Source organism: Hyposmocoma kahamanoa, unplaced genomic scaffold (assembly GCF_003589595.1).
Source record: "Hyposmocoma kahamanoa isolate Upper Pololo Valley unplaced genomic scaffold, ASM358959v1 220, whole genome shotgun sequence".
NCBI classification, from domain to species: Eukaryota; Metazoa; Arthropoda; class Insecta; order Lepidoptera; family Cosmopterigidae; genus Hyposmocoma; species Hyposmocoma kahamanoa.
Window position 1 is genome coordinate 1,873,134 of NW_020653740.1, and position 13,318 is coordinate 1,886,451.

Here is a 13,318-nt window from a genome sequence, read left to right on the forward strand (position 1 = left end):
GGGGAATTCTCTCATCTAGTACAGTGGTTGGCGAGTAGGCGGTCGGCACGGATTATGTAGCTCGGTGTCCGCAACAATGGAATAACAAGTTCATACCAAAATTATTAATTTTTGTGACCTTAACTAAGTATTTAGTTTTCGAAACAACGTTAGCAATGCGGTAACTAGTCATTTCAAAAGTGACAATACAATAGGTAGAAATAACAATAGGGTTCTTGAGATGGTGACTCTCAAACATCTGCAGGGCAAATGCCAAGCGGTCCTTTCCTCCCATCGATCGGTTGGAGTCTTCCGTTGAACTCACACTAATTTGTTTTCTCTACAATATATATATATATGTAATATGTGGGTGGGTACGTAATACTGGCTTGTTTATATGGGGCAACAAACATCAAAGGCTTATTAAATACTACTACGACTAGAGCTACGTTAAATGGATTAAATTGGGTCCATGCGGCGAATGTCCAATATGCTGGTAGCCTCCCATTACTTATTACCTCAATGTAGCCTCCCCATTTTGTATGGCAACGCAAATACGTTCGGCAAGTTAGCTGCCAGCCCTAGGGTATACCTGTTTTTAAATACCATTTTATAGAAATAAAGGACATAGGGACCTCAAGAAACTAAGGTTTCATCTCCGAGCGAACGTCTTGGTACTTTTGGCTTCTTGAATCTTTTCATTGGCAATGCTGTACAGTCAACTCTCTTTATGGTGTTTTAGAGATCAAAGTATCAATACATGTGGCGTCTGACACACGTGGCCGATACATTATAAACGATTAAGGATCGCATCGTTTATATTCATGATATGCCTCTGATCTTGAGACACAGCGGGCACGATTACCATTTAAGAAGTCCAGTGGATGATTTCTTTGAGGAGTGTCTGGTACTCAACGTGCTGGAAGTTCCTTTGATGCATGCGTCGTGTCTGATGAGGAGACGTAAAGGTACCATAATTACCACCTGTGGAAGTGAGCAGGTTATGGGGCTTCCAAGCCGGAGAGCAGCGAAGTAGGAGTACAAATTTCAGAACAAAGGGGAAGATTTTAAGGTGCACATAGCGTACAGGGTGGATAGGTACACTGCTTTTTTAAAAGTTAAAATGTTTACTTTTTAAGGAATCTAAATATTGAATATATCCACACACGTATATATCCACTGTTAACAATTTTATTTTGAGACTTAAAAGTCAAAAGAATACGTTTCCAAAATTATCATGTAGACGTAAAATAAGTAAGTCAAGTTATAGTAAATAGTTTATATTATCATAAATATACAATATACGGTGATAAAACTGAGACTAAGTGATGGTTATATGTGAAGCACAACAATTTTAGAAGTCTCGAAAGTTTCTGTCTAGACAGAAAATAATATTAATTTACGAGTGCAAAAAGGCCAAAAGGGAGTATTTAATATCAAAGTTTAATTAATAAGCCCAGAAACCTATTTTAATATGAGCTTTTGCATGAATTTGGTTTTCAATAAAGTAAAATTTAGATAAATTCTACGAATCGAATTTGTTAGCACAATTAATTATGTTTGGAATATTATCTACTGATCTTTTCATTTTTATCTTGTTGATGGTCTTTTATTTTAAAACTATATTGACTTCGAATAGTATGTTGCCACCTTGACTGCCCTGCCCGTGACCGCATAAAGATCTTCCCTCAAACAGGAATACCTGTTGGTAGTGGAGCAAGTGCGGCAGGGACTGTGTTGGAGCATAGACCAGCATCTCTGAACCCCCATGAAGAGGTTGTAAACTGCCGTGACCAGGTTCACGGCAATAAAATAGAATCCGGAGTATTCTATTTTGTTCCACATAACTTATTTCGTAAAGTCGAAAGAAAAAGGAAAGGCTGTAACAAGAAAAGGGTATAAAAAACAGGTACAACGCTACAAAACACTCCCTACTTAAGTACTAAAAACGTGACACAGACTTATCGCCGAGGCCGAGTTAAACAATATTACTATGTTAGATTGGTATTAAAATTGACACATGATTTAGGTTGGGAACTGGTAAAATGATCAAAATTAGACGAGCAGCATTGCTCGCTTCAGCGATTGAGCTGAGAGTGACCACGGGGAAGTGGCCAGGAACCAGAGAAAAGGTGATAAAAGGGTAGGATGACGATGGAAGGAGGTCACATCGTCACACCCATTTACACTTTTCGTCTCTGCAGCGACATACCTGGTTGCCAAGTCGATTCAAGGACTTCCACACGGCCCACCACAGATCGCTACTGGTGGTAGTGCTCTGGAGGGATGATGAAATAAGGCGGTGGAGGTTTTTCTGTTTCCACAGTGCACACCTAGTGACAGTCGGTTAGTTATTAGTAGCCTTTGTGCTGAGCAGGTAACTGGTAACAGTTATAAGCCGTTGTAAGTTATAAGGCTTTTAAGGCGAGTCTACTGATAAAAGTCAATCTTTGCAGACTTTTAACGAAAGGCCATTCGATATTTTGTAATATTTTTTCTTCTAAAGAGAAGTGTTACAATACAACACAACGATAACTGAATAGATTGAATTAACCTTTATGATTTGTTATAACATCAATCAACATTGACGAAGTACATATGTTAAGTTATACAAAGACTTCAGTTTAATACTTCGTTAGTACATAGATATCGTTGTAACTATAGAGCCTTCAAGATGAAGGTGTGACCTAAGTTCTGAGCGTTTATAAGGTGTGGATTTCCTTACAGACAGTGTGAAGGTACTTTTCTTCCAGCACGGTTTCCGAGAATTTACTAGAATAGCTCTCTAGAAGAGAAATCTACGGTAATATAGATAAGCCTTGTGTAAAATTGAATTTAGAAAAATCGAATAATTACGATATCTGATTTTGTGTTCACCTGACTATTATTACCTTTCTATCATGTGTTATAAGAATGTTTAATTTGTAATTTTTCTCTTTTCTTAAAGAACAAAATCGTCTGAGATTTTTAGGGTAATTTTGAGAAATATATGTATTATTTCTGGAATATATACAACTTATCGTTGCCACAATTTCAGTTGCGCCGATACGGGTGGAGTTTTACTTCAATGCCGTATAAATACGTACAGTATAATATCAATACACTTGTTAATATTTGTATCAGTTTTGAATAATTTACAGTCCCAAATTACACACTTGCTCAATGCTCAATTCTCAATCACGTTACGTGACCAATTGTACCAATATTTCCTTTATACTTTTGTGATAGCTTGTTTGCTTTGTAACGATGTCAAATTAGATTATTGCCAATGAAATTATGATGTAGAAATGTTTCATTTGTTAGTGGGTCTATTTTGTTATTGGTTGGTCCAAAGCCACATGCTATATAGTATTGCGTTGCGATTTTTTTTTTCTAAAAAAGCTATGTTTTTGTTATGGGGATTTTTTATTATACCTCTAAAACAAGGATATATTTCATACAATGTACGACAAAAGTAACAATGACGTTAACATTTGGAAATACAGATTACGTGTCCGTGTTGTAACATTACCGCCTTTGTTCAACATTCTTCATACAAACAAAACTTTTCTAATATAACTTTCAGAATTTTCTACGGCTTTACGTGACGTATGAAATTACTTATTATTACATTGATATATAAAGAAATGTTAAACGTTTAAATGAAATTAGAATAATGTATGTAATTTATGTATGTTTATAGACATTTGGATGTAGGTTTTTACTAAGAACTCTATTTTTTGACAATAAAGAAATAATTCACAAAGTATATTTCATTTAATTATTCATTTATTGAAAGCGATTTGTTCCATTGTTTCATCTTCTATTCAAATAAACATAATGCATAGACGCCTCCCCGGACAATCACGTTACAAAACAATGTACTTGAACATTGGAAAGCTCTGATTTACGCTTACAGCACCAAAACATTGTTGTGATATTGGTGCAAGTACAGATTCGGAATGGGCTCTCATGGGACACTGTGTGAGCAGACTATAGATACTGCCATGAAGCATTCTGCTAGATGACGGTATTGTGTAGCAATGTCCTAATGCGTTTTTCTGACCTAGTAGGGCAGTTCTAAAATGTACTAATAATAAAGCTGTTATTGGATTGAAGTTTAACAATATACAATCTAACTAAGTCATTTGACACCGATGGCGATGGTCTAACACTAGTACAATATAGTTAGAAGTCAACAATATTACTCGAAATTTCTTTATAATGTTTTGGACTTTGCGCCTAAGGTTCTGTTAATAAAGTCCGTATTTAGATGACTGTCTCTATAGCTTCTAGTTACGAATTTAAGTATGTGAGTTAACTCTGCGTGGGAAAGCTGCCCAATTGTAATCGCTTGCCATTGGTTAAGTAAGGTACTAATTTTACAACTTCTTTTTAGCACGTGGTTACTAATTATGCAACTTTCGTAATATCATGATCGTTTTAATTAGGAAACTGTCTGGGGTTGCTTTGTGTAATAAATTGATTCTATAGTATTATTTGTTTTCAAAAATATTAAACCGTTATAGTTATGATTTTTTATAAAAACAGAAAGTAGCAGAACATTTATGTAAGTACAGTACATAGGTACATACGCGATATGATTTAAATATAGTAACATTTTTTTTACTAATCTTCGAAGTCAAGAAGAAGGACAAGTCATAGAAGAAAATAAAACTTTATAACGAGGCAAAATGAAAGAGGCGGAACTTCGCTCGAATAGTGTATTTCTTAAGAAGACGCGAAATATGAAAACAATTGAGAAGCAAAACAAAAACTCGCGAGAAACTTGTTTAATTCCGAAAAGTAAGCAAACTCGACATTTAGTTAAACAATGGTGGAGTTAGTGAAAATAGAGGTAAGTGTGACAAGTGATGAAACCAAGTAGTCTTGCGTGATTTAGTTTGGGTTATACTTTACTATTTTCTCAGGTAGCTCAGTGTTAAATCGTTTTAAATATAGGTACATACTAGGAATCATAAATTCGGCGAATTTAAATCAATCGTTCCCGTCAATCGGCGTTTCAAATCTGCAAACACATTGTTGTAAACAATTAGTAGCTATACTGCTACCCCACATCTTTCTGCCGCCACGCGGTAACGAGAGCATTACCGCGTTCCGGTTTTGAAGGGTAAGAGTGCTGGTGAAATTACAGGCACATGAGACTTGTCAACTTACGTCTTAAAGTGATGGGTGCAATGTTCCTCAGATCTTTGCATTTTAAAGCTTTGAGTGGTACTACAACTGCTATGGATAGGCGTGTCGCTTACCATCAGGCGTACAACTAGTTCGTTTTGTGATTTGGTATCATAAAATAAATATTTAAAAATCATTAATTTAAAAAATTCATTCTTGTCTATTCTGATACAATTGACTTTTTGTCAAAATTACGCAATTAACCGATCATCTTCACCATTCCAACTACAGCTAATGTTTACACGCAAAATTTGGACCACGATAACGTCCAATGTCGTGTGTGGATAGAGTGCCAGAACAGTGAAGAGTGTTTCAAATTTACTGTTAACATGTAAACTCGTATACGTTTGCGTTAGGCAAATAGAAATTAATACTGACATTCGTTTTAGCACGTATATGTTGACATGAATATATAAAAACGTCAAAGTAACGTAAATACGTAGTTTTCGATTGTTAATCACTTCAAACTCAAATAACCCATATTTCATAGGTATGCAAATTACACTTGAAATCGTCATATTGACTAAACTCTATTGCTCATTCGCAAGGCAGATTCTCCTGAAAAGAATGAGCAAGAGACTTTAAGGATTGTTCTTTATAAATATACCTTTGTACAGATTTGACATTTACAATATTTATTTCAAATATCATAGATGGAGACTAGGTATCTGCCAGAGCTAAACGGGTCACTACCACGAATTTTTGTCATCCAAGTACAAAACACAGTTATTGTGTTCCAAGGAGCATAATTGAAAAGAAGTAGAAATTATATTTCATTGAACAGTGCAAAATCTATTCGTTAAACTTTCTAAAGATGATTTGCAATTCGTCAAACTCGCAAATCATACTTCTAATTTACTACCTACCTTTACTACTTTATAAATAAAATAAACCAGCAGTAGGCATTTAATCAGATGTTAATTCAGTAAAACCTTGAAGGTGCTTTGTTTGAAATAGTTTATTAACGATCAGTTAATTAATAGTTTCGTTAATGTAGATACAGCACTATATAAATAAAATCTTTAATTAACGGTCAGAATAGGTTGACAAGCGGTGTTGCGTAGTTCGTAAATTAAGCAATATTCTAAACAAACTTTAGTACCAATATCCGCAAGGGAACTAGTTAGGTTATTCTAGAATTTCAGGCAAAATACACCTATCCCGAATTTAGACCAAAGATAATAAATCTCACGTTAACCTGTGAAATTTATAAGCAAAACACGGCAAACGCCTTGAAACTCAGCATTATGATATAACATTTGTACACAAGTAAGATTTACGTACAGTATCTATTTAAAAAAAGGTTGCTGTCATAATCAATTACATTTTGCGCAAGGTGCTGTGCGCACGGCTATATTACAACACAGCTATTTAATGTTTTAACACTAACTGTACAATAAATTGGATAGACGCACGATTTGATAATAAATCCCCATGCTTTTTCATTCTATTTTGATGTCAATTCATTTATAATTATTCTATAAAATATTGGACTACGTGATTTCGTAATTGAAATGTGTTTAATATGTTGCGAACAAAGCGATAGACACTTCTAACAACCCTTACAAATAATATTAACTAAATCTTCATGACATGAATCAACAGGTGTATTATTAGCTTCTAGAATATTTTCATTTTTGAATTATATCCAAATAGAACGGTGAATAAAAGAATGATGAATCACGGGATGGTTAGGAATTTGTTGCCACGTAGCGGCTTTTACGCATCAGAATACGAATGGGGTGAATCAGGGTTAAGGTATGTCCGTGAGAGGCACATTGGATATTATTATTTTATATTTTAGTAATCGGATAATTAATAAATCATTTTGTAACTCATTTTGTAACAAGGATTGTTTGATTTACATAACACCTGCAGTTGTTTTACAGAAAACAGTAATATTCTTGTTCTTAAACACATTTTTTATGTTTACAAGTTCCGAGTGGATAGTTTAAACTCGAACCTCGTAATGAATATCGAAATTTGTTTTACAATATTCCTGTTTTTTAATGATACCAAGTGACGGGACGAACAAGTCGTACCCCTGGTGGTAAGGGACACGCCTGTCCATAGCAATTGCAGTGCTATTCAGAGCTTTAAACCGCAAAGGTGTGAAGGGCACCGCCATTGCGCCCGCACCCTGAGACATAAGTCGACATGTCCCACGTGCGTGTAATTCATCTTTTGATAGAGTAACTCGCACGGAAGGAATCAACTGTAATCGCTGCGTAGTTATAACAATTATTGACAGTGACTGCACTTGTGCAAATAGTCTTTTATTGGGCAACAATAGGCATAAATTGAAAACGCGCCGACCGACGACGTTAAAAACTCCCAGAGAGTCATGCGAAAGTGAACGCTGTTGACATAGTTACTTACAAAATGACATTGTAATTGTCATGACCATGTACTTATGTTCGAAATAATGTGACGGTTTGTAATTCTAATTTCTCAAGTTACGTCGAGGTTAATCAGAATCATTGAAAACCAGCATAAATTTTCGCCGCTTATGCAGGAATCTTTTCTATGGTTAATCCAGATTGGTACCTGGAAATTATTTCTTATCTCTCAGCTTTTACTTTTGTAAGAATAGGATATTGATTCACTTTAACTTAGTCGGATTAAATAAGCCTTGCTCCACTTTTATATGCTTCTTATCTAATGACACGTCTTTGTTATGTGATAATTCGTTCGTATAAGTACTTAGTTACTGAATGTGGAAAATGTTCAGTTGATCGAGTTTGTGATTATGACTGATTAGTAGCAAAATTGACAGTGCTGCCACAGTAACTGTAACAGGTTCGTATAATTACGTAAGCCATTTCTCGTTGAAGTTGTATTCATCCAGTAATGCCTAATTATCTCCTTAGTTTTAATACACTAAGGTGTGTAAAATACAAGTAATATACACTTGACAATAGTCATATTATAACTACTCGGTCATAAAAATGTAACGGCTAACTCCAATTAGTAGCACGTCTAAACTCACGTGTCTACGAAGAAAGTGCATGTAAGTAGTGGCAATAAGTACAATGGTGCATCGATGGCGGCTGTCAAGTAAGAGCGATAATTGCTCCACTGATCGATTGCAGCGCACTTTCTTTTCGCTTTAATCACTCATTTGTATTTGTATTAATTCTGTTTAAAATTTGTCGCTTTTATTCTGACATGGCAACTAGTTGTCGAAATACCTGTTTTTAATGATGGAAAGTTTAATTTGAACATTTTCAATAAAAAATCTGAACACTTAAAGACATAGTAAGTAATATAGAAAACAATTAGGTAATTCAATATTGTTTCAAAAAGATAAAATGAGATGATTGAGATACCTAAAGGAAAAATTGGACTCAAGACGATAACAAAGAGTATATGTATACAACATATATATATACATTGCGACGAGACTACTCCCAGAAGTGTACTTGGATAAATAACAAACCTCTTCGTGACCTTCTAGCGTTCAGTATTGTTACAAACGAGATATTACACTCAATGTGAATAAGTATAGACGACGACAAGGTGCAATTTGATCATGTACACAATGCGAACCAGGTGGCGAAACTGGTTATGGCCAGCGATCAGGTGTGCAACCAACTGTGTGTCCAGATTTCTCTCGTCTATAAGGAAATTTGAATAGAACCCTGTTCCCTGCAGCTGCTCTCTGTCACTCAATCTAGTAATTTGCACAATGATTAACAGCTGCATCCCTTGCAGCAGGCTTATAAATAAACGAAGCTCGATTTTGCATAAAGGCGTGCAAACAAAGTGTTGTTATTATTTACATTGAGTATAATACCAAACGAATTACCAAATTTAGATCTGTTTACGATTCAAGTCTTGTTGTATTTCTCACTTAAGTTCGAAACTAAATCTTAAAAGGCAATCAGCATAAATGATAAAAATACCTACCTATTATTTGCGAAACCCTTCCTAGAAGTTATTTTCGTTACGCTTTGTTCGAAGCGGCCACTAATAAAATATAGTTCAGAACTTTCAGACGAAAAAGTTTGTTTAAAATGCTTGCAATAGAAGCATATACATATGTTTGTCTCTATGTATACACGAAAGTTTTCATTCCTAATACACCATATTTTTGAATTCATGTATGCGGTACAACGAACAGAAGACCTTAACCATGCAATTTTACTCTACCTGCTGCGTTAACCACTGCAGTTTTATTGTTGTCGGTAACCGGAGCCCGGACGAGGCTTTGCGCGCAGGTAGGTGCTACTTGCTGTATAGATTGAGATAACCAGCCATACTACCTTCTACACAACACACACTGCAAACAACACACAATAGATGTCAATATTTTGTCTGGGATTCTAGGACAATGCAGAGCTTGAAAAAGAAACCAATCAATACGCTTACTCACGCATTTGGTTGATAACAAAATCTGTTTATGAAGGTTTGATGGAGTGGACAAATTATGTTGATGATATTAAGGACACATGTCATAATTTGGACACAAATGTTTTCTTATTACGTATATAATGCTTAAATAATTGGTATCTTGTACTTTGGATTCTTGTAGTAAAAACGACTGTTTGTTAGTAATAGTGCGCGGCGTTCTACAAAGTTAATCCTTGTTAGATGAGTGCGACTATGGCGGTATGAAAGAGTAGCGTGAATTTATTGCTGAATTGTTTTCATTACAACGACAATAGTCATTATTGTTCAGTCAAACTGTTATGAAATTCTAACTTTGACTTATAGCGTCGGCTCAAGAGGTTTCTAACTCAAGTATCTTGTTGACATTTTTAGGACAGTTTTTGCCATCCATTCGTAGAACTGTAGCCCAAACAGTTTAATATATTTTCAAAACATCATGATATATACTCGTATATATGCTGTGTGTCAGCGCCAATAAAACGTGTCGATCTTTATTTATGATCTTGTCTAAATAATATTTTGCAGCAGTTTTGGCAGCTAGCCTTACCGCTCTATAAAGTAAAGTTTCATAAAAAGTACGTATAGCAGAATCGGATTTGGTTCGGTTAGCTTGTTTTTATTCTGAACATTAACCAGAGTCGCTGGCGGGTGTTGTTAACAAAAAAGAAATGAAATGCGACTTCGATTTACTCGAGTGTTGCCATTGACATTAAATTGTTATAAGTCTAGTTAAAATATTTCTACTTTGGATAATTTCACTTTGAGGTTATTTGTGATCTGAATCAGAGCAGGTCTTTATGTTTTGCCGTCAGTGACAGTGGATATTAACGATGTTGTAAAAATTGTCATGAATCTGTGTTAAGTTGTCACACGAAGGTTTTGTTTGTCATTTTAGGTACAATATTGGACGTCGGTAGTCACAGGATATAGGTCGCAGGATCTAGGTCAGAGGGTCGCAGGAGATAAGACAGAATAAATATTGGAAACATATCGAGTGTGGGTGTGTTGATATGCAGGTGTAAATAGCAAATTACAATAAATTAATAGTTCTTCTGTTTCCTGTACTGTGGTGGGACCTATTCCACCTACGTAAATATAACGTAGGGAATAAACATACTACAATAGACAAACATAAACTTCCCCCGGTTTCCAATACCTTTATTATATAAAATTTTGGCATTGCACTGGAACGCAATTCTCTTTTAAACATGAAGTATGCTGCAGCATAAGCTCCTGGATTAAAGTATCTGTAATAAAATTGAGGAATATGTAAAGATTTCATGGTGCAGCTTGAATTAATGTAACTTACCTCAATTATGTATCCAGTATCCAGTGATCCTAGTGGCAGAGTAATCAATATGCAACCGAGTAATAAACCGCACAGTAAGAGCTCTCTCCTGCTCGCAGCTGGGTATCCACTTGATTATCGATTTGCATGCTTTCCCTTACAACAAAGATCACTTATTCACTGTTCAATAACCAATCCAGAATCACAGGTGGACGAATGGGGCAATAAAGAGTTTCACTTGTCAATAAGCCTCCTTCTAGCAAGTATCTATTACCTAGCTAGAATAAGACACCTTATTGTCACTTGATTTGATTTAGCGTTAAAATTGAAAAGCATATAGGCCATCAAATGTCACTGGAATATCGTATCGATTATGGTCGGCTGAATTAAAACAATGCTCACAGGAAAAACAATGCAACGCGAGGCGCGCACCGGACGTGCCGCCCCGCCCGCGGTCACCTACGGACTGAAGAGAGCGAGGCAGTGAGCCGCCAACCGAGTCGGTTGGTTGAATAAAGATCGAACTTCGTTTGCATCCGCGCGATGTTCGCAGTGCTCGCTTGTTTGAGCACCGGACCAAGGTAACGGGATGGATGTTTGTTTTGGAACCGCTGCACATCACTCGCCATTCTGTTTTGCATCCTCTGCCTTGCTCCACTTTCGCTATGCATAGCGCCCGGCTTTGAAAACAAATGACAGTATTTACAGCAAGAATTTATTTAAAGATTGTGCAACTGCCAGAAATGGGCCAAAGTGTGATGACTCGTAATTTACATATAAAGGTTGGTTATTGTCATGAATAGAGTCTAAAAGAATTTCTGTAATTTCGTGCAAGGTCGGTCGGGGAGCCGTTTATTTTATAAGTGGTGTTGCCAGTTTCTGAATATGATGTATGTATCAGCGTCATATGAATAATGTTTTTGAAGAGCTATGCCAAATTTATGTTGAAGTGCCAAGTTTTTATTTAATTTTGAGGTTTTAGAACCAAACAAAATATTTTTTAATTATAGGCCATCTGGATGAGCTTAATCACAGAATATGAGTATTGCACCTTAAGACAATAGTTTCACTAAATTCTCCTGTTTCATCATACACCCATCTACTTCCAAAAATATCGCAGTCTGGTGCAGGTACGTCCAAGAAACGCATGAAGACACCGCAGAGCGCGAACAAGCAGGTATTTACTATGTGACACAGTGCATGCTACCGCATTGCCAGCAATTTGTGATTACGTGGCCGTACAACCTATTCCAGATAGTCCGAGTCTTCTTATAAGATCCTACTAGCCATAGTCAGTTGTATATAATTACATTTTTCTTCTAGAGAATTAAATCTCAAGACGCCAAGAAAGAATTTACGGATGTATAAAACGGGTACATAGTACATATAAACTTTTTCGTTTAAGAATCACAAGAACGTTTTTGGATTTTCTTCTGAAGCATGGCATAACTAGCCTCGAGTGGGTTCCAAACAACTGAAGCTGCTTCAAGTTTGCCCTTAACCAGAGTCCTATCCTTCGACAGCAATTGGTAGTTAGGACTTTCATATGCTAGTGAAAATTGAGATGAATCTGAGTCTGAGAGATGCCTAAGTCTTCAATAGGCTCGACATGGGTCATGAATTCTTTTAAGTATTGAAGAGAAGATGTTATTTTTGCCCTACTGATAGATCAGGTTGATGTCTTCCTGAAGTTTTTTAATCTTAAGAAAATAGTAAACTCCATACGAGCTCAGGCATCACAGCCATCAGATATATTACTTATCGGAGGTCGCCGTATCGCCACATGTTTTTATCTCTGGCGACACCGCAAATTAGCTTGCCTCCATTCACCCAATACAATAAATTCTTTATTGTGCATTAATTGCTTTTGGGGATTTTCACGGAAGAAAAACACAATGGAAGTGCCTTAAGCCTCGATTAATATCCAAAACAGCACAATAAGACATTTTTGTACGATTTTAGAGAATTTGCACAAAAGAACGACACAACCATACCATACAAAGCGAAAATGGCGGACTGAGCTCAAATAGGTCTTGCGAGACCTATAGTTGGCACGCGTCAGATGCTAACTAACCACTTCTATTGTATTTATTGTTCTGTGGGGATTTTACTGATAGACATACAGGAGATTTCGTATTGTTAGTTTTACAAGAGAAAGGTGTGTTTCAATATAGAGTACATATTACATACGCACGTGTAGTACATATAGAAAGGCAGTTGAGAAAGTTTATTTAGGAAACCGATATAAATCAAGTAGTTCTCGATTGCTTTTGCTTTGGGAAAGTTATCTCGTATATCATGTCTATACATATATACAAACAAGGAAAATCGAAAACAGTGTGAGATAAATGTTGAACCGTAAATAAAATTACACATTTTATTTACGATTTCCTTCAACCTTACTTTAATGTCTCATGAATTTTCTTTTTCATAAAATATGGTTTGTATCAGGAAAACTTCAATGCGAGTAGTATAATTAATACC

General features: G+C 35.8%; 2 protein-coding genes across 2 annotated transcripts in view; both read right to left on the reverse strand.

Moving 5' to 3' along the window:
- Nucleotides 1-1,735, reverse strand: part of LOC113228054 — a 7,637-nt gene extending 5,902 nt beyond the window's left edge. The window contains exon 1 of the mRNA XM_026461194.1: nt 1,682-1,735. Within this exon, the coding sequence (XP_026316979.1) occupies nt 1,682-1,735 (54 nt within the window). The remainder of the gene's footprint in view (nt 1-1,681) is intronic.
- LOC113227963 (ADP-ribosylation factor-like protein 4C) overlaps nt 1-11,312 on the reverse strand; it is a 78,726-nt gene extending 67,414 nt beyond the window's left edge. The window contains exon 1 of the mRNA XM_026461077.1: nt 10,856-11,312. The gene's annotated coding sequence lies outside the window, so the exon portion shown is untranslated. The remainder of the gene's footprint in view (nt 1-10,855) is intronic.
- Nucleotides 11,313-13,318: the final 2,006 nt, after the last annotated feature.